The 20,000-nt window shown below is 38.6% G+C and overlaps 1 protein-coding gene across 2 annotated transcripts in view; it reads left to right on the top strand.

Moving 5' to 3' along the window:
* LOC143019537 (carbonic anhydrase-related protein 10-like) overlaps positions 1 to 20,000 on the top strand; it is a 946,303-nt gene that overhangs the window by 315,183 nt on the left and 611,120 nt on the right. For both annotated transcript variants that reach the window (XM_076175256.1, XM_076175265.1), the window contains one exon: positions 16,386 to 16,570. In XM_076175256.1, coding sequence (XP_076031371.1) covers positions 16,386 to 16,570 — 185 coding nt within the window. The remainder of the gene's footprint in view (positions 1 to 16,385; positions 16,571 to 20,000) is intronic.

The following is a 20,000-nucleotide window of genomic DNA, read 5'->3' as shown; positions in this document are numbered from 1 at the left end:
TGTATCTCAACTTGTACTTAAAAAAGCTGTAATAAGCGAAACGTCGTACAAATAAAGGCTCTGTCCTCATATGGTGTTTAAACTCGTCACATCTAATTCACCTCTTCGCCTAAGCCCTGTCCTCTTCATACATCGGAAGAACAACCACGAAGCTCTCCAGACGCCTGATACTCCACCTATCAAACAGAGCTCCGAAGAAGCATTCAGAAGAGATCCACGGGATTAGTCTAACTAGAGAAATGCTAGTCGAAAGTACTTCCATCCTGCAAAGAGAGACACCTTCCGACTGCATATTGGAAGCTCTTTACATCAAAAACAAAAATCCTTCACTCAGCTCTCAAATCACTGACGTGTACATAATTCCTAGCCTCAAAAAGTTTCACCCAAGCTATAAGATTGTTAGAGAAGAAGACGGATGACATACCGGTCAGGCAGATTCGCAAACGGGGTTCCGGGTCAATGCCTAGATCCCTATTGGCCAGTCTCGACCAATCCCGTTTCTCTTTTCTCGCACTCTGCATCCTAGATTCGTATACAAACTGTTTCCCTCTTTGACTGTATCAGAACCTGAAGATGGCCTATGTAAGTCGAAAGCTTAATAAAATAGAGTGTTATTCGTCTACAAGAACTTTCAATATTTTTCAGACAACTTTTATGGGAGCAACCCCCTGCTCACCATTCCATCGACAGAGATGTAGAACTCTTTAAAAAAAAAAAAAAAAAAAAAAAAAAAAAAAAAAAAAAAAAAAAAAAAAAAAATCGTGAACTACAAGACGACCTGCTACCTAAATACACCAATATATATATATATATATATATATATATGATATATATATATATGTGTGTGTGTATGTATATGATAGTCTTGTAGATTTAGTAAGTATACTATCGTAGTTTGATACATACTCTACATTTTTGTTTATCTTGAAGGCTGATCCAAGTGGAGAGAACTTCCAAACGTCTGTTTTTTCCTATTTTGAAATAACTGAAGATGAAACAAAGTTATACTATCATGAAATGCCTAAAGTGCGCACGAACAGAAATATTAGAGATAGTAAAAGTTGAAAAGAGTAATTAGAACTGAGATCAATAACTTATGCATTTAGTACTTTTAACTAGAAAAGAAAAGTTGTGAAAGTTTAATTCCAAAGATACATTAATAGAATAAAGTATTTAATATGTCGAATTCAATTATTCGGTAGACTTGAAATCCCGTGCTTTTTTGAGATGCAGGTCAATAAGTAAATTATGTTGACTTTGACCTCGTATTAATTAACTTACTTATTATTACTGAGGAGTCTATTTACTTTTCTTAACCACTTTCGTACCTGTTGGCCCTTTTCCAGTGAGTGTCTGCCGCCAGGAAATTATATTATAAAATTATTCATTTCAGTCCCTTCTCGGTAGTGAACTCGTTGTAGGGGTGACTTTAATAAAATCTGTTAGTTAAGTCACTTCAAGTGTAGGGGTGACTTTATTAAATATGCTGCGTTGTAGCCCGTCTCGAATAGCTCCCCACGTCCCGGAGGAAAATTTTCTTCATATTCTGGTTAAGGCGATATTAGCGTATTTGTTTCCGTAGTAACTCATTTAGAGCGAAAAAGGCTTTTAACCTATTTTGAATATGTAGTTTACGAAATTGAAAACTTAAAACTAAATAAATATTTCTCCAGTAGTCACTTTCCTCTGAAAAAAAATTTCTGTCCTTTATATGTGTGTGTATGTGTGTGTGTGTAATTAATGTATTTCGGCCAATTTACACAGGTGAAAAGCGATCTGCAGAAAGCAGAGGTAAAAAAATCCTCACTATAGTCTTCAGCCACGGGTACTTACTCTAAAATATTACGGTACGGCATTGGCCAGAACAGAATCACAGACAAACCTCATCGTTGTAAGGAATATGATTGAGAGGACCATAACCCATTTGGTGCAAGGCCTACTTCAAAATGAATAAAATCGTCTGTCATTGGAACAGAATACCATAAATGTTTTAGAGGCTCTAAGCAAGCGTCCTCATCCTCCATGACAGACTCCTCCTACCAAGAGACACAACTACCATATCCATCTCCTCCTCCTCCTACTACTACTACTTCTACTGCTGCTACTACTACTACTACTACTACTACTACTACTACTTCTGCTAATGCTTCTTCTACCACCATTACTATTCCTACCAATTCCACTACCAATAATACTAATACTAATATTACCACTACTACTACTATTACTACTACTTCTACTGCTACTACTACTACTACTACTACTACTACTACTACTACTGTTGTTACTGCTACTATTATACCACTATCAATACCTTATAAGGTATTGACTACATATTTTGTAGGTAACCAATATTTTAGGGACTTTAGTGCCACCCCTACTGACCAGAGCCACGCATATTTTTTTTTACAATTGGATACTCATCTCGGTGAAAAAAAAATTATCACATGACTTTTGCTCTCTCTGTTTCCTGCTATACACAAAACATTTCTTCTTTAATACCATCTCTGTGGCTCCAGCTATTCGGTTTCAAATCATCTTCAAAAGAAGAAGGGTTGAATATTGCCTAAAAGCACTACTTGTTCTCATCCTCAGCCTTTTCTTTCTCCTATTCCTCCTCTTCTCCCTTTCTCCCTCCCCTTCTCCCTAATCCTCCTTCCCCTCCTAATATTTCTACTTCTAATTCTACTCCTATTCTTACTCCTACTTGTAATTTTATTGTGACTCCTCTTCCTCCTATTCCTCTTACTCGTCCTTTTTCTCTTTTCCTATTTCCTCCTCCTCCCCCTTCTTCTCCTCTTACTTCTCCTCTTCCTCCTCTTCCCCATTTTCCTCCTCCTCATCTTACTTTGCTCGGTCGTAGGGCCTCTTTAAGTTGAGGAGCCTGCCTAGCTCTCCCCTCCTCTCCCCTCCTCTCCCCTCCCCTCCCCTCCCCCGTCTCCAGGTTTCCAAACAGATAGTAAATCCGGCCTCTACCTTTCTGACCCATTAACCCCTTCAACCCGGTTCCTCACACCTCACGGATTTTGTTCCGGCGAAAGACAAAAGATTTTTAGCAAGTTGAATCCGGGTTTCGATAGGTAAGACCCCGCTTTTAGTTCGGACATCGTCATTTTGGCTGTACAAAATCGTCTGTTCATAGCCAGAATGATATTCGTAAAGTACGGCACTGCGTTGAAAGTGCTTAGCACCCTTTGACTTCAGCGCTCAACCATGGCTAGATTATATTCTACTTTCAGATTCCGTTTTTTTTTTTTTTTTTTTTTTTATTCGGTGCAATTCAAACTGCCTCTGTTTCATGAAGTATGACACCAAACGACTTATTTCATATAGCTCTTGGATGAGATAGAGAAATATTGATCATCTCGATGTATCTTTAGTCTCTTGATATGCTTTGTATGTTTTAACTCTGGTTAAACGGGGATTGATACCTTGGGTGTAGTACAAAGACTTTGTAGTCTTTGTTCTGACAATTATCTGACGATTCCTTTAACTCTTTTGATACAGACAGGATCCTTTGAATTGAGCAGAATTAATGGTGACAAGTAGAATGATTAATAAAATCGTAAACGCAGCAAAAAATATAGATAAAGAGAAATTGATAAGCGAGACAGGCACGGTATACTGTATATTCTAACACCTTTGCTTTGGAAGGTGTTCTCTTCAGCTGAATGAAATCACTTGGTGGAAGTTAAAGCAATCGTCAAAGCCGTGATACGCAGGAGAGGGACCAAGCCTGATGACGTGTTCAATAGACTAAACCCATTTTAAAGAATATCATCAAAACAAAGGATTTGAAACAATTTCGATTAACTTGTTTGCAAAGATGATGTGTTCAGCAGATGCTTTTATGTAACCTGGGGAACGTCGTCGTAGCAAAGGAGCTGAGACCTTCCGCCCAAGACCCCTTTCACACGGTGCGGGTGAAACCGCGCCCTCGAATCTTTCCGGGGAAAGAGGGTACACGTAAAATCCGCCACTTGCTCCTTTTGAATGATTTCTTCATAGAGTGATAGATAGAGCATGAGGTTTGGCTGGTTACCACCTATGCATGAACATCATGTGTGTGTCAGCTTGAAATATTCTTGACTGCCGTTTATTTCCCTGAATAAAAGCGTTTGACAGCAACCAAAATAAAATGACAAGACGACCGTGGTAGTCCAAAGGCACTAACCCTTTGGTTGCAGAAGGTTTCGCTCAGTTGAATAAAATCGCCCCTCGACAACCAGATTAAAACTTACGCGTTGACTGTGGGAGCCGGAGCTCAAGGACTAGTCGTAAGTTCGGGCTTGTCCGCAGTTAGGCGCGGACATCTGCCCCGTGTGTTGGAGACCTAATCCCGTTTCCGGCAAACAGGGCAAGATGAAATTTTGACTTTTGCTCTCCGTCCCCGTCCACCCTCGCTTTCATCTTCTATTTTTTCACTCGCTTTCTCCAGCAGATGCTACACCTTTTCCATCCGTCGTAAAATGCTTTCACAGAGAACTTTCATTTTTCATTTTAACCTTTTCTTTTGGTTAATCGTTTATATGCCGAGTGTACAATAGGCAAAGGTGGCGGTTTTGGCTGCAGGTAAGCGGTGACCTCTCGTTATGAAGGAACAGAATATGTGAGATATATTTACTGAACAAATCATTTGACTCCCTAGCCACGTTCCCCCTTAATCCCACTCCCTCCATTTCAAACCTTCAACTGAATAAAACTATCTGAGGAAAGACAAAACTTGTAGGATGTATCATCAAGATGAAAGTTGAAGTAATGGTGTCGCGTAGAACTATCAACATTGAGCAATACAATCAGATTAGTACTACAGGTATTCAGTATGAAGGATTAGTTTTCTTTTTTCATGTCTCGATAGAAGGAAACAAATGTTTATTTCATTTGTTTCCTTTCCACACAATTTGCTTTTGGTAACTAACAACACCCCTGCAGCTGGTCACATCCCTCTCGTACATATCTAACTCTCTAGAGGACTGAATTTCACAAGATATTCTAGCTTCCACCAAAAGCTGGAGAGGGATCGAAATACACCCAAAATACGGGGGTGGGGAAGCCCTGACCCCTAACCTCATCCATAACGCCTTGAACAGCAGTTCGGGGTCCATCCTGTCGACACAGTGACGGTCGGAGTTCGTTTGGTGTTTGTCACAAGGGAAACGGTGTCACCGTACTCAAGGATTCAAGAGCAGGCAGCCATCGCCTTATCGACTGGTGCCATCGCACTTTCGGGAAAGTTTGTTTTGGACAAATTGTAGCGGAGGCTGGATGTGTTGCCGATTTCGCTTCCTGTTCAGGTTTTCGGCAACCGGCTCAAGACTCTTGGGTTTTAGGTTCAAAAGGGAAATAAGCAAGAATTGGTTTACCAACAGAATGGTTAACGGATGAAATAAACTTAGTAACCATGAAGTGAGCACTAAAACAATTAGTTGTTTTATGAGAAGGTTAGATAACTTTATGGAGGAATTAAAGGTGGTAGGGGACATGGAACTGCCTAGTGTAGGTCTCTTGCAGTCTCCTCCCTTCTTATGTCCTCATGTTCTCTCTCACTCCTCTACCGTGTTCTATATTTCCTTTTTTGTTACCTGTCTATGCGCATTTGTTTTCTTCATTTTTCTTGTTTACTGTCCTTGCTCCATCGTCTGTCTCTCTTCCGCTTCGTCTGCCTTTTTTTTTAGCCTACTTGGTATTCTGTGTCTCTTCTCACATGCCTCTTTGTCTGCCAGTTATGTATATGTACTATTCCTTACTTCCCTCGTCTCACCTTCCACCAACATCCTTCCTCCGTCTCTCTCCCTGTTTCACTTCCTTAGTGTCTGCCTGTCAGCAGCATACGAGTATATTCCTTTTGATTGTCAATATACAAATGTATATATATATATATATATATATATATATTTAATATAAATGTATATTTGTATATATTCACATATGTGTATATATATGTATATATACACACGCACGCGCACATACACACGCACGCGCACACACACACACACACACACACGCACATACACACACACACACACACACACACACACACACACACATACGCATGCACACCCTCGTGGCGCTGTGGTTAGAGTTCTCGCCTGCCACTACGGCGGTCCGGGTTCGAATCCCATCCAGGGCTGAAATAATTTCAGTATCACTGCGCTCCGGGGTATTACTCCAACCCTCGTGGGCGTGTAGGGGTGTGTGTGCGTGTAAGGTCACAATATTACCCCTAGATCGGTTATACGAGCTCTGAGCTCTCATCCGGGAGGTTGATAAATGTCGATCACGAATCCAACACGTGATCCAAGACCATGGTGAATCTCTCTCTCTCTCTCTCTCTCTCTCTCTCTCTCTCTCTCTCTCTCACACACACACACACACACACATACACACACGCACACACACACACACACACACACACACACACACACACACACACACACACACACACACACATATATATATATGTATATATATATATATATATATATATATATATATAACAAATTAAATTTATATTTAAACTTTGTTGAAGGAATTCACGAATCAGGTTATCAACTAAAGCAAAATAATATACCCGTTAATAGATATCTAAACCTAATTTTAACATTATATTTGTATCCTAAAACATGTATATATACTGTATATGTATGTGTATATATATATATATATATATATATATATATATGTGTGTGTGTGTGTGTGTGTGTGTGTGTGTGTGTGTGTGTGTGTGTGTGTGTGTGTGTGTGTATTCCTGATCCTAAAGTTGAATTTATTTCATACAATCGCTTTAACCCCGGAGCACACTACACACTTTTTATTGCTAACCATCACCAGACTACTTTATTCAGATATTAAGTGACCCTTAAGCTCAAGCAGAGAGTATTTCATAGTACGCCAAAATAAGCAGTTCAAAAACAAGAAAGGAAATAGATATGATTTAAGTGAGAGTTAATTTAGAGAATTGTGTGTACAAAAATCAAACAATATCTGAGTCTTGGCTTTAGCAGAAAATTGATTAAATTTGAATCTCACAGGAATAACTAAATGGGTTCTAAGATAAATTATTTAGTATTACAAATGAAAATGCTCTGTGACTGGGCGCGAAAGGTAATTAACAAACTCGTTAGTTGGGCAAAATAAAGCTATGGAGGTGGAAGGAACGAGCACAGTAAATAAAAGAAAGAGAAAAAAAATCTCTAATTTGTAAATGTGAATGAATTACAATGGTAAGGCATCCCAACTGGAGGAAAATATCAAACAAGACAAATAAAATTTTCATTTTTTCTTTTTAATTGACTGAATTAGACATGCTGCAATAATGAAAATATCCAAAGATATATGGGCTTACATTCACCACCAGAGAACCGTCATTGACCGAGACGGTACAAGATAGACAGAATACCCTGGTTGTTGTAGCCAAGGTAGGAAGGAAGTACTGTAGTATTCGGTTTGGAAGACAATTACACGAGATTGGGGTCACATGGTAGCCCAGTGGTTACCGTGTCGAACTTATGAGCAGGTGGTCGTAAGTTCGATACCCGGCACCCGATTTGTGCTTCTTATGTTTGTTCCCGACAGCCCTGGTCAGACGGGGAGGCTACTCAAACATAGAGGATTAAAAAAAAGAAAGAAAAAAAAAAAAAGCGGATTGCCGCAACTGACAAGGCTTGCCCTACCAGGGGTTTCTCACTTCCTACATCGAGGGAGAGGGATGATATGTAAAACCTTCGTTCTCAAGGGTTTTCCAATGAAGTGAGTGAATTAGCTTAAGGGTAGCCAAAATAAAAGCAAAAAGACCACCTTTCGGGTTAGCCTCTGCAAATAATACCTGGATGACAACTGACATGTACAGAATTATACAAAATGCTCAGTAACGAATTGTATACAAATAAATTTCTCTATTCCTAAAATGTGCACCTATAAATATTATTAAATAAAAGTCTTTCAGTATAAGAAATCCCAAATACAAGAAGGATAGTCTGGTACCGTACATATTCCAAATGTTTTCGTCCTGAATATTAGATATGTGCATATTCTATAGCCCCAATAGGGAGACTTACATTTTTATAGTTTCAATCAAGAAAGGTGAAAGGATTTTTCATGTTAGACTCGTAATCGGAAGCAAGAATTTGTATGAAACTGATACGACGCTACCGTAAACAAACTTTACCAAAAGATACGTTTTGCTTGGTACAATTATCGCCCAATGATGATCGTTCACGGCTCAATGATGATCGTTCATGGCTCAATGATGATCGTCAAACGAATATAATGAGCACTAATTCTCTGTTGATGAATAGGACCCTTTTGCTTCGACCAGCAAAGTAGGAGGCTGACAATTCCAACCGAACCTACATACATACATATACCAAAGGTTTTTTCCCCCTACATGGGGGGTAGCCAACCGAACCTATCAACGCGTTTATCCTACTGCCAGGTAGGATGCGCGTCACCCGCCATTGGTTGTGGTAGAAGGCTAACAATGAAATCGCATCAAGCAAAACGTGCCTTAATCCCTTCAACAAGGATCACATATTCTCGATATTTTGGTCTAAGGACATGCGAGTTCCTGTACCCAACTAAAGCTGGGTCCTGGTGCTTCATGCTTAAACAAATAAGTGGGTTCGCAGATAACGATCGTATTTCCTCTTGGCTTACAGTCTATAATAGGCGATGTAGTGTCTTGTGTCCAGAAGTTTCGTTTAAGCATAAGACTATCAATTTATCGAAAACCAATTTAGGCTGGAGTCCGTTCACAAGATGCACAGCATCGTCTGTCATTAGTAAGCCACGATACATACATGTAATATGTTTGTTTAATAACTTGGTTTTCCTAATTGCTATTCCATGGGTAGTAAAGTACCATACAAATAGATTTTTTCTCGTAAATTTAGAGAATACTATGAAAATTTTATTGTGACTGCTACAATCTACGGAGCAGATTTGGAGCTTAAGGTAGCCGGAAAGAAGCTAAATGTGTTTAGCATGAGGTGTGTAAGAACTATGGCTGGAATTACGAGGATGGATAGAATGAGAAAGGGGGATGTGAAGCAGAGAATGGGGACGGGAAGAGTTGGTAGATAGATTTGATCAAAGAATACAAGGATAGTTTAAGCATATGAAAATAATGAGGGAAAAAATACTAGCAGAAAGGGAATGGAAGGCAGAGGTGGGTGGAGTAAACTTGAGGGAAGACCGAGAAAGAGGTGAATGGTTTGAAAAGGGTTTTTGGTAGATAAACTAGTAACGTAATGCTTGGTAGCTATAGCCTTTTTTATAATCAAAAGAGCCTGTAATAGGTTTCTAAATAAGAAATGGGTTTACGCGGTTAGATAATGCAGTACTTAGTTAATCTAATCCCTTCAGCACGAGGCATAATCCTGAGGTGAATAAGATTATCTGACATTAGTCAGTATAGGATCTGTGAGAATGTCTTTTTCTTTTTCAGATAGCAATGGCCTCTTCAACGTCAGATCTTTCCCGAAATTGAATGAAATCGCCTGACATTAGTCAAGATTAATTAAGTAAAGATGTCAACAAACCGAAGATTTTAAGATGTTTGCGTAAATTTAATTTGAAAATGTCTCTTCAATGTCTAGTGAAAAATTAGACTGTATAAGCACGCATTTCATAGATTACTATGCACTTGAGGTCTCTCAATTATGCTAATTTGCTTCAGATCGTTTTGGAAGTTTCCTGAGGTTGGATTGAATATCTTAACTCAAGTTGAGATGTGGTGTCGAAGGCAAATTGGAACCATCAGCAAACTCGTGAGACATTCCTGAGCAAGTTATCCCGAATCTTTAGAAGCTCTGACCTGTGCGTGCATAATCACAAAGCCAAGACGCTAACAACTGAGCCATGTAAGATGCTACAAAAGAACTGTACAAGTCCCCGAGCACACTCTACATAGCTACAGCAGACGCACAGGTCAGGGCTCGAATCCCTTGGCAGAGCTTCTGAAGATTTAATCTGTCTTAAACATGAACAACTTGTCGGAGGGCTTGCCTAAATGGAAGAATCGATGAAAATGAGACTACGTCTGCTGTAGTTATGTAGAGTGTGCTCGGGGACTTGTACAGTCCTTTTGTAGCATCGAACATAACTCAGTTGCTAGCGTCTTGGCTACGTGATTATGCACGCACAGGTCAGGATTCGAATCCCTTGGCAGAGATTCTAACGATTCAATCTGTCTTAAACATACACAACAAGTTATCCTGTTACAATAATTGAAAATGATGATTCTTCGTATGCATTCTGTTTTGAGAAATTCTGGGTTATTCTACGCAGCTGGAGATAGACATCCAGCCTGAACAAGGTCACAACCAAACGGGGCTTCGCCATTATCGGGATCAGTCAAGGTAGCCGAACAAACGACCTTCCGGGCAACATAGCTCACGGAAAAGAATACCCCCCCCCCAAAAAAAAATATATATATATATATATATATATATATATATATATATATATGTATATATATATATATAAATAAATATAATATATATATTTATGTATATATATATATATATACACACACACACACACACATATATATATATACACACACACACACACACACACACACACACACATATATATATATATATATATATATATATATATACATACATATATATACATATATATACATTTATATATGTACATATATATATATACTTTTATATATATATATATACATATACATATATATATATATATATATCGGACAAAACTCCTAGGACAAAACACTCCCTGAACAAAACATTCCCCGGACAAGACACCCCAGGACCAAATATCTCCAGGAAACACCTCCGGACAACACAGCTCACAGAAAAAATACCTCCCGGAAAAATATATATCGTACAAAATACCCCGGACAAAACACTCCCCGGACAAGACTCCCCAAGACCAAATACCTCCCGTAAAAAAGACCCCCGGACACTACCCGGGCTCTTCCCCCCCCCCCTTATATATTCAACCATTTTGGTTACCTGTGGTGGTGATGTGATGGTGTTGGTTCATAAAGACCCCTTTTTTACCGGATTCATTCGAATTCCCGCTCTTAACGGGGTCAATCGAAACCTCCTTTTCTTACCAAATAAAATCGTTTGATACTTGCCTCAGCATTATTCATACATGACTTCACCGAAGAAATTGATATATAATCTCATAGTCCTCCTTCCTCCCAAAAAATAGATATGTAAAATCATGGTATATAGCAAATTCACAATGTTTTGATATCTAACGTTGAAAATATGTAAAACATGCAAACATAGATAACACTAGAAATAGCAGTTATGCAAATATATCAAAATATGAGAGATATGCACACAGCATACGTATTCAACGAGAGAGTACGGATTGTGTACGTTGGTCGTAATGCAGTAGTTTAGCTGAAGTTTTAGCCGAGTTTTTAATTCAGTTTAGACAAATGATTTTTCTGTTGTTGTAAAATGCAAAAGTTGCCATGAAGAGAATCATAAATCACAAAGAATATGAAAAGGAGAAAAACTGTGAGACAAGAATTGTTTAGTGTTATACAAAATGCTACAATGGCGCCCCCTATGCTGAATAACGTCGTAGGTCATTCGCCACAACACTCTACTGTAGCGATGGAGTTTATCGAGACAACTGTAACTTTTACTACGGTGATGCTTTTTGACCTTAGTGAAGTCGTCCAATCTTGGCCAAATTCAAACCTGTTGGACACGTCATCATAACTAAAGTATTTAATAGAATACCCTCACTCAAGTTTAGGGGTGTGCCGATTAATTGGCATCGGCAAGAATCGCCCCCCCCCCCTTTTTTTTAGAATCTACATCGACATCGGCAAAATATTGCCAATGCCGAATCTTAAAAAAAAAATAATCAAATGAAATAAATAGCCGATTCTCGCCGATGCCTACTCACCAAAAAAGTACCGATTCTTGCCGATGACGATTAATTAATCGGCACACCCTCACTCAAGTTGAGTAGAACCGGTGCCACGTGAGTGATCCATAACATCATGAATGATTAAGCTTGAACAAGTCTAGTTAGATTTGAAAAATTGCCTAAGAACTTCTGTCTTACATTTGGATTATATATTCGTGCATAGCTTTAAGGCTGTGCACGAATATGATGATTTAGTACAACGAAATCGGAATGCTGCAAGAAAATTTATAGATTTTTTTAACAAGTTAATCATTTGAACACTGTTTCTTGCTAGAATGATGATTTCTATTTTGAGTGAATAAATGGAAGTACTTCAGCGAGATTTCCTAGTTAGCGTTCTCTAGATTACCTCACAGCAAATTGGACATAAACACAGTTTCGTGCTTAGTAGAGAGATGTCCCAGAGGAGGATAAGTGATTATGTACATCAGGGGGAACACCTCTTTGAAGGGGGTTTTGATTAACCATTTCATTTCTAGCCAAAATTTCAATATTTGTTGTGGCTAACGCCAGGTGATGTTATTTAGCCGAGGAAACCCTTTACACACACACGCACAAAAAAACAACTAAATTAATCAAACTGGATAAAACAATAGTGTGTGCAAAAACTATACACGAATCTAAGAGCAAACCAGACTGCGAGATACAAAGACGGGACACCACGAGCATAGTTCTCTTTCTCATAAGATACAACTAGGTAAATATAACTAGGTAAATAAATACACACACACACAAACATAGACATACGTACATGTTCTTATTTTCATAGCTGCTTATACTGAACGAAGGTAGTTTTCAGAACTCCTACTCCTACTCCCTTGTAAGGACGTCATTTAAATCGCCTTTGAGTATGTGAGGCCAGTACAAGTACCTTGGCCATATCGATAATTCTTTCATAATACGCGCAATAATTGGGTCGCGCGGTGACCCAGTGGATACCGTCTTGAGCTCATCGGCCGGTGGCCGTGACTTTGACTCCCAGGACCCTCTGGGGTTTTGATGCGTTTTCATTTTGGTCAGGTGAGGAGGCAACCCAACTTTGGCCTTAAAAGATAATAATAATAAAATAATAATAATGATAATAATGATAATGATGATAATAATAGTAATAATAAAAATAATAATAATAATAATAATAATAATAATAAAATGGGGAAGCCGCAACTGACGGGGCTTTGCCTTACCAGGGGTTTCTCACTTCCCATTGCATGGGAGTTGGGCCGTTGCGGTGACCACCAGACGCCTCTCCCCTCTTGCACAAACTTCACATGTCCATGAATATACATAAACATTCAGGCCTTCGCTAAGGCAAACACCCTCTCATACGTAAACTCATGGCTACATATTCATGCCCTTGCATTCCTAAATGTATTCATACTTAAATATATTCTAAATACTTGTGGAATTAGCATAACTTTGGATTTTAGCTTTCCCGCCTGCAGAAACTTGCAGAACTTTAAATGTATTAGTGGTGAGGAGGACGGGTAAAAGAGAAGGGAAAGTGGGGGGAAACACACACACACACACACACACACACACACACACACACACACACACACACACATACACACACACACACACACACACACACACACACACACACACAGAGAAAGAGAGAGAGAGAGATTGGGTAAAATATTGATAAATTGACAAACAGAAAGACAGAAATGCATAAATACAGACAGACTGACAGATATAAACAGCGTAAAGAACACAAAAAGAGAGATAGGCAGACCAAAACACACACACACACACACACACACACACACACACACACACACACACACACACACACACACACAAGTTGAAAAGCGTAGATAGACAGAGAGAGCCATCTAGGTCAGAAAAAGAGGTAGGTGTGTGTGTGTGTGTGTGTGTGTGTGTGTGTGTGTGTGTGTGTGTGTGTGTGTGTGTGCGCGCGTTGGGTCGGGTTAGTGAGAAGGAAGGCTATATAAGAATCAAATAAGTCTTCGACCTAAAATGTTGTCATATCATCTTTCCAAGTAAAGTGATTATCATTTTTAAGTGACCCTTTGCATAGCAAAGTTCCATGAAATGTTTAGCTTCGATGGAAATCTTCCCTCGGCAGAATAGAATTATATGACGACCAGCTAGAACGACTATAAAGTGTAAGTCCTTAATTTGTTTCTGGTTTCATTCCACTGAATAAAATAGTCTGCCAGCAGTCAGAACAAATGTGTAAACTTTCTGTAGCAGTGAAAGATTTTATCCATTTCTCACGGTGTGACACTTTTTTTTCTGCTGGATACCGAAGAACTACTTTATTCATCTCCGTGCCGTTCCCTGGGTGACGCAAAGGATTATACTGAATATAGTATTTTCATGTTTACAAGAATGAATTGCGTAAAGGTTACGAGTCCAGTGTACTGTTCCTTTGGCAATTAAACGTGTGAAGTTTTTGTCTTGTGAAGTGCTGTACATTAATTAGGTGAAATATAGATCCAGTAACGGTTGTCTAGCGGTTGACTTCTTAGTGTCACAAATATTGAGAGAATAAGACACACAAAGACCTACTACGTACCTCGGCAATGGGTATCTCTTACCACTGCCCACTGTCGAGCACAATGGCAGTGTAACCATATAACTAATGTGTTGCGATTGACTTTATCATTGTAGAATGAGCACAGATCATTGATATTCTGTTGGTCTTTGCCTGAGTTGAGTGGAAACTCCATAATATATTTTACGAATTAGCAATATACCTTAATGGATGGTGGACAAGCCTCTAAAAGCACCAACTCTGAGATAACGGTGGTGGTGGCCAGTGATTTAGTCATGATGTTGTCACGGTGCAATGACATTTTCACTATTGTTGATTATGAATTCCTGTCTCCATTTATTTGGTCTCTCGAGTCTAGAGACTAGATATAGTCTTGCAGTGGTTTTAACAATAGTCTCCCACTGGGTGATGTCAGTATTGCTGACGTATCATTTAAGTGTTAGAGACTAAACATCGACATGTCTACTCGTAGTCTTAGTCTCCTAGTGCCGGATGCTGTTGTTATTTTTGGTCGTTTTTGTCTCGGAGATCAAATGTCATTATAACGTCAACTATGACGTGATAACCTCCACTCTAGTCTCTCCTACTGCCGTACCAAGTTGCATATCTTAGGTGCAGGGCAAAGCAATAACGCAAGAAACAACTTAGTCATGACACTGTCGTTATTGTTGATGATAACGAATCTCTTCCCGTCCTCGCCTTTGAGCCAAGAAGACTTGGCTGTCTGAAGTCAACGTGTAACTAAGCCCCTTAGTTTTCTCACCTGACAGTCTCACAGCTATAACTTTTAACGCCACCAAGCCGGTCACGCCCTCTATAGTTATATCTCTGGTACAGAAGATTCTATTCAGCTAGAAGGAAATGGAGTCTCGATAGTTCGAAACTTTCATTTTTATTCGGTGTCTCCCACGAAGAATAAAACCGCTTGGCGTCTCCCAAGGAGAAAAAGAAACTCGTAGAAGACGTCACTGTCATGAAGGGGTTATGCAAAAATTCCCTGGCCTAAGGAAGCACACTTTGAGGATTAACAGCCTTATGCTAAGAGAAAATACGACCCACATTTATAGCGCCGCTTGGCCTCAGACTCGGGAAATTTAAAACTGAGAAGATACCGGATGAGAAGGTGGAGAGAGGAGGCTGAGAGTGGTGGTGACGGTAATGGTGGTGGTAGTGGATGGGTGGTAGTGGTAATGAATAGATGGTGGTAGTGGGTGAATGGTGCACGGTGGATGGTGGTGAAGGTTGATGATGTTTCACAGCCGAATAAGTTTGCTCGGATGGTTCTGATTTTTTTTTTTTTTTTTTTTTTTTTTTTTTTTTTTTACTCCTGCAGATGATTGTCTGTAGGTCAGAGAGCGCCACACGAGTCCAAGGCTTACGACTGTCTCGATTAACTTACTCGACATTCCAAGAATATTTACAGATTTAATTTTCCCAAGTACAGATAACTTTATTAATTGAAAAGAGACAGCTTAAAACTAAATGAACTTAGTAATATATAATCTTGAATGGTTGGAAATAACCCTTCATTTATACCTGGGCATCTCCACACCTGAATGAAATAATTTATGTGCAGAACGAAGAAAATATACTAAATCGTCACCGATTAGTTTATATACAGACGTCATACTATTGACATCTTATAAATCTTTAAAGCTCGGATTATGTCATATATGATTATTTAACAAAAACTCAAGAATGCCACTATAAACCTAGATTTGCATGTAGCCTATGTAACCTTAGTAGTGTAATTGTTTCTATGTAGGAAAAAAATATATATTTCTAGTACGGTAACTCCCCATCAGTAAATGAAGTCACCAAGTGTATGGCAGACTAAGATATGCAACGCGCGCTGTTGTGCCGAACGGAAAATTACCCCTTTGGCCGCAATGGAGGAACAGCGAACTCAAACTTTTTTCTTTCATCCTTGCAGGTGGTCAGTTCGACTGGTCCAGTTGGTGGAGCTACGACGGGATTTCCGGTCCGGCGTTCTGGGGCGTCATCAACCGGAAGTGGCGCCTATGCAGCGACGGCCGCCGACAGTCCCCCGTCGACGTGCAGCCCGGCCGGGTCGTGTACGACCACACGCTGGGGACCCTCAGCGTATCGAAGAAAAAGGTGAGCAACGCCGAATATGGGCATGTCTACTGTGTGTCTATGATTTCGTGTATTCACCATATTTGGAGGCAAATATCGTTATGCGAGGTTAGATAAGAATGCTAAGTAGCGAATATTAATCAGAAGCAGATGTTTAGGAGGAACGTAAGGCAGCTGCTAGCTGACATCGAAGGAAAGTAAGAACGATTTGTAAACAATCAAGTACCAACCGAAAAGATCCTGAACATCTCTCCTTGCTGAACATATACACAAACCACTCCCTCTTTTTTCGTGGAGTGGTTATGGAGTTTCTCCCATAGACATAAAATCCAGATCCCTTCCCCCTTCGTCCCCTTACCGCCGAAGTTTTTGCTATCTTGGCCGCCATACGCATACATTACAGGTTTCCCCCTCCCTTTATAATCATCTCTGACTCACGAAGAGCCTTGGAATCACTCTCTTACCTCCCCCCCTCGCCATCAACGGATCCACAAAATTAAATCGTGGATTATTCACGCATTTAAGATTATATCGTTTTCGTAGGTACAACCTATGTTGGCATTCCAGACAATGGACGAGCTGACAAATAGGCATTCAAACCATTTGATACCTCCATACCACGACATGCAACAAACTACTATCCTACACTTCGATCCCTAACACATAACATGACAATAACACCCGGTAAACCATTTAATAGAACAATAAATTCCTATATACACTTATGATATTCCTCCCATCAGCGAAACAGACGAAACGAAATACTTCTAATCAGCTTATTAACAGGACACACAGACGTCTTACTCACAGCCATCTCATGGTTGGAGCTAAGGCTTTCATTTAGCATTGTGGTACTCTTATAATAGTATCTCACATCCTGATAGAACGAGTTCTATACATAACCTCTCACAACAGTCACATACACTCTCCCCACACTACATATTCCTACAAAAAACAGTCAGATGAAACTACGCTAATACCTTTACCATCCTTCTACAACTTCGTATATGAGACAGACCTCACGCCTAGATTAAAATTGCACCACAAAATAAAAGCAAATAATAATTTCCCATCTAAAACAATATAGAATACCCAAGTTATCCCCTGTCATCGGTGCAATACTTTAAATAAAGACAGAAACGCCTGTCAAATCAACAAATGTTCAACTGAAGATAATTACAGTTCAACTTAAAAATATACACATATGACCTGGTAATCCTTAATAACACGGTTGAACATATAGTGTTAATCTCATTTGTGTTGGAACCCACAAATGAGTTTGTTAGACGATTTGAAAGCTTTTGTGGAGGTAAACAGCGATTGGAATTGCCACAACATTTAGATCCTCTTAATTCAATTTATTTTTCGTTATCCTTGTAATGAATTAACAATATTATCGTGTTGTCGAACGAAAGCTTGTTAGAATTATATTGAAATTGATACTTGATGTTTGGGAATGGGATTAAGCGCGTGGGGATAAATCATTACATCCAAGCTACTACATTTTTAATCGTGGACTCAGAGTTAACAAAAAGAAAAAATAAATAAATGAATAAAAAAACGAAATACAATTCAGGCCACGAGATCGCACGCCACGTCGGCTATAGACGAGATGCTCAAAGGGAATATGGTCAACATTTGCAATGATCTATGGTTTTGGATCCCTTGATTCGTTTAAGAGTACAACATTTGAAAACACTAGTTAAAAAAAGTCTAACTATACAAATAAAAAACTAGGTAAAAATTAAATAACTAAGAAATAGATAAGATAAATATTGGGCCTCCGGACTAGTTTTATTTATTTATCAATTTATTTATTTATTTATTATTATTATTATCATTTTATTATTATTATTATTATTATTATTATTATCATTATTATTATTAAGTATTATTATCATTATTATTATTAAGTATTATTATCATTATTATTATTAAGTATTATCATCATTATTATCATTATTATTATTATTGTTATTATTATTATTATTATTATTAAGTATTATTATCATTATTATTATTAAGTATTATTATCATTAGTAGTAGTAGTAGTAGTAGCAGTTGTAGTAATTATTATTATTATAGGAAAGAGAGAAATTTAGAGGAGAAATTTTTGAACGGAAAAACAGGAGGAGGAAGACGAGAGAAGAGACGGATACGGCGACAACCGTTGTTTGGATTTTTAATAAAAGAGCTTTCACCTCCTTCACTAGGCAATTCTCTCTATGTTTTCTATCTGTGACTATCTTCAGCATGAATGTCTGAATCGTTATGTTAGTACCGTTTTCTTTCCTCGAGACGAATGAGGTTGTTTGGAATCGATCAGAAATCTAAAGAATAATCATCGACATCTCTTCACTTAATTGAGGATTAGACTATAACCCTTAACTGCCTTCCTAACTTGAATACTTAGCTGCTTTCCTAACTTAAATAAAATCGTTTAACTGCAGCTAGAAAATTCCACAATGACAATTGACATCATCTTGGAATAGAAAATGGGAAGCATGTTCGGGAAGTGCACTTGAATTCCAATACACGTAGTGTGATGCATAGTGTAATTCGTTAGAAAGGGATAGCAACAACACAAACAATAGAAGAAAATAAATAATTTGGAAAGAGAGAGGTCTAGGAATGAGAACTTCTAATAACTCTGTCAAAAGCATCGGTATCATAAAGATGAGCAAAATATATGCATGGTAAGCGAATTTATGAATCACATTCAAATACATAAACCCAAACATAGCCACGACAATTCGAAACACAAATATTGAATCTTGGAAACGTCCAACAAAACATCAAGAGAGAAGTTCCAAAGACACAAAGGCTGAAGCATAAAGAAATAACGCTGAAAGAAGAGAAAAATATATATATCATTGCCTTTTACTAATGTGTCAAAGGAAATTTTTATAGACAAAGAAGTTTGTATGAAAAAATGCTTGAAGAACGACAGGAGGATGAAAGAATCGAGGGAAAGAAAATGAAAATGGACAACATTCCTAAATTATTCCAAGAAATAGTAGGGATCACCCAAAAAGACTTTAGAAAGAGGAGGAATGTTTACAAAGCGAGAGGATATAGTGGCAAATTGAAAGAAAAAATATGGAGGAAAAAATATATAATTGACTACACGCTACATAGAAGCGCGTGCACGTTAACACACAAGAACTTAGAAACCCCACAGTAGGGTAATGGCACTCCAAACATCTGAATAATTCATCATGCTGTCGGCAATATCAGGCTCTTCTATCCTTGGGGATGATATCATTAAGACTAGATGGAGGTATAAAAGAAGTAAAGGAGATTTTCTAAGAGGATAGTAGAAAGGGTGGATAGTTGAAGTTTAAAGTAATTATCATTCTTTTTTGAGCATTGAGTCCCTGGTCATAAATGAACACTACGTGACCCTGTTCCGTAGGGGTGATCCTTAAGTCCCCCGAAATAATAACTACAC

Source organism: Oratosquilla oratoria, chromosome 3 (genome assembly GCF_046742065.1).
Source record: "Oratosquilla oratoria isolate Oo_2021 chromosome 3, ASM4674206v1, whole genome shotgun sequence".
Lineage (NCBI taxonomy): Eukaryota > Metazoa > Arthropoda > Malacostraca > Stomatopoda > Squillidae > Oratosquilla > Oratosquilla oratoria.
This window is presented reverse-complemented; position numbering and strand designations above follow the sequence as displayed.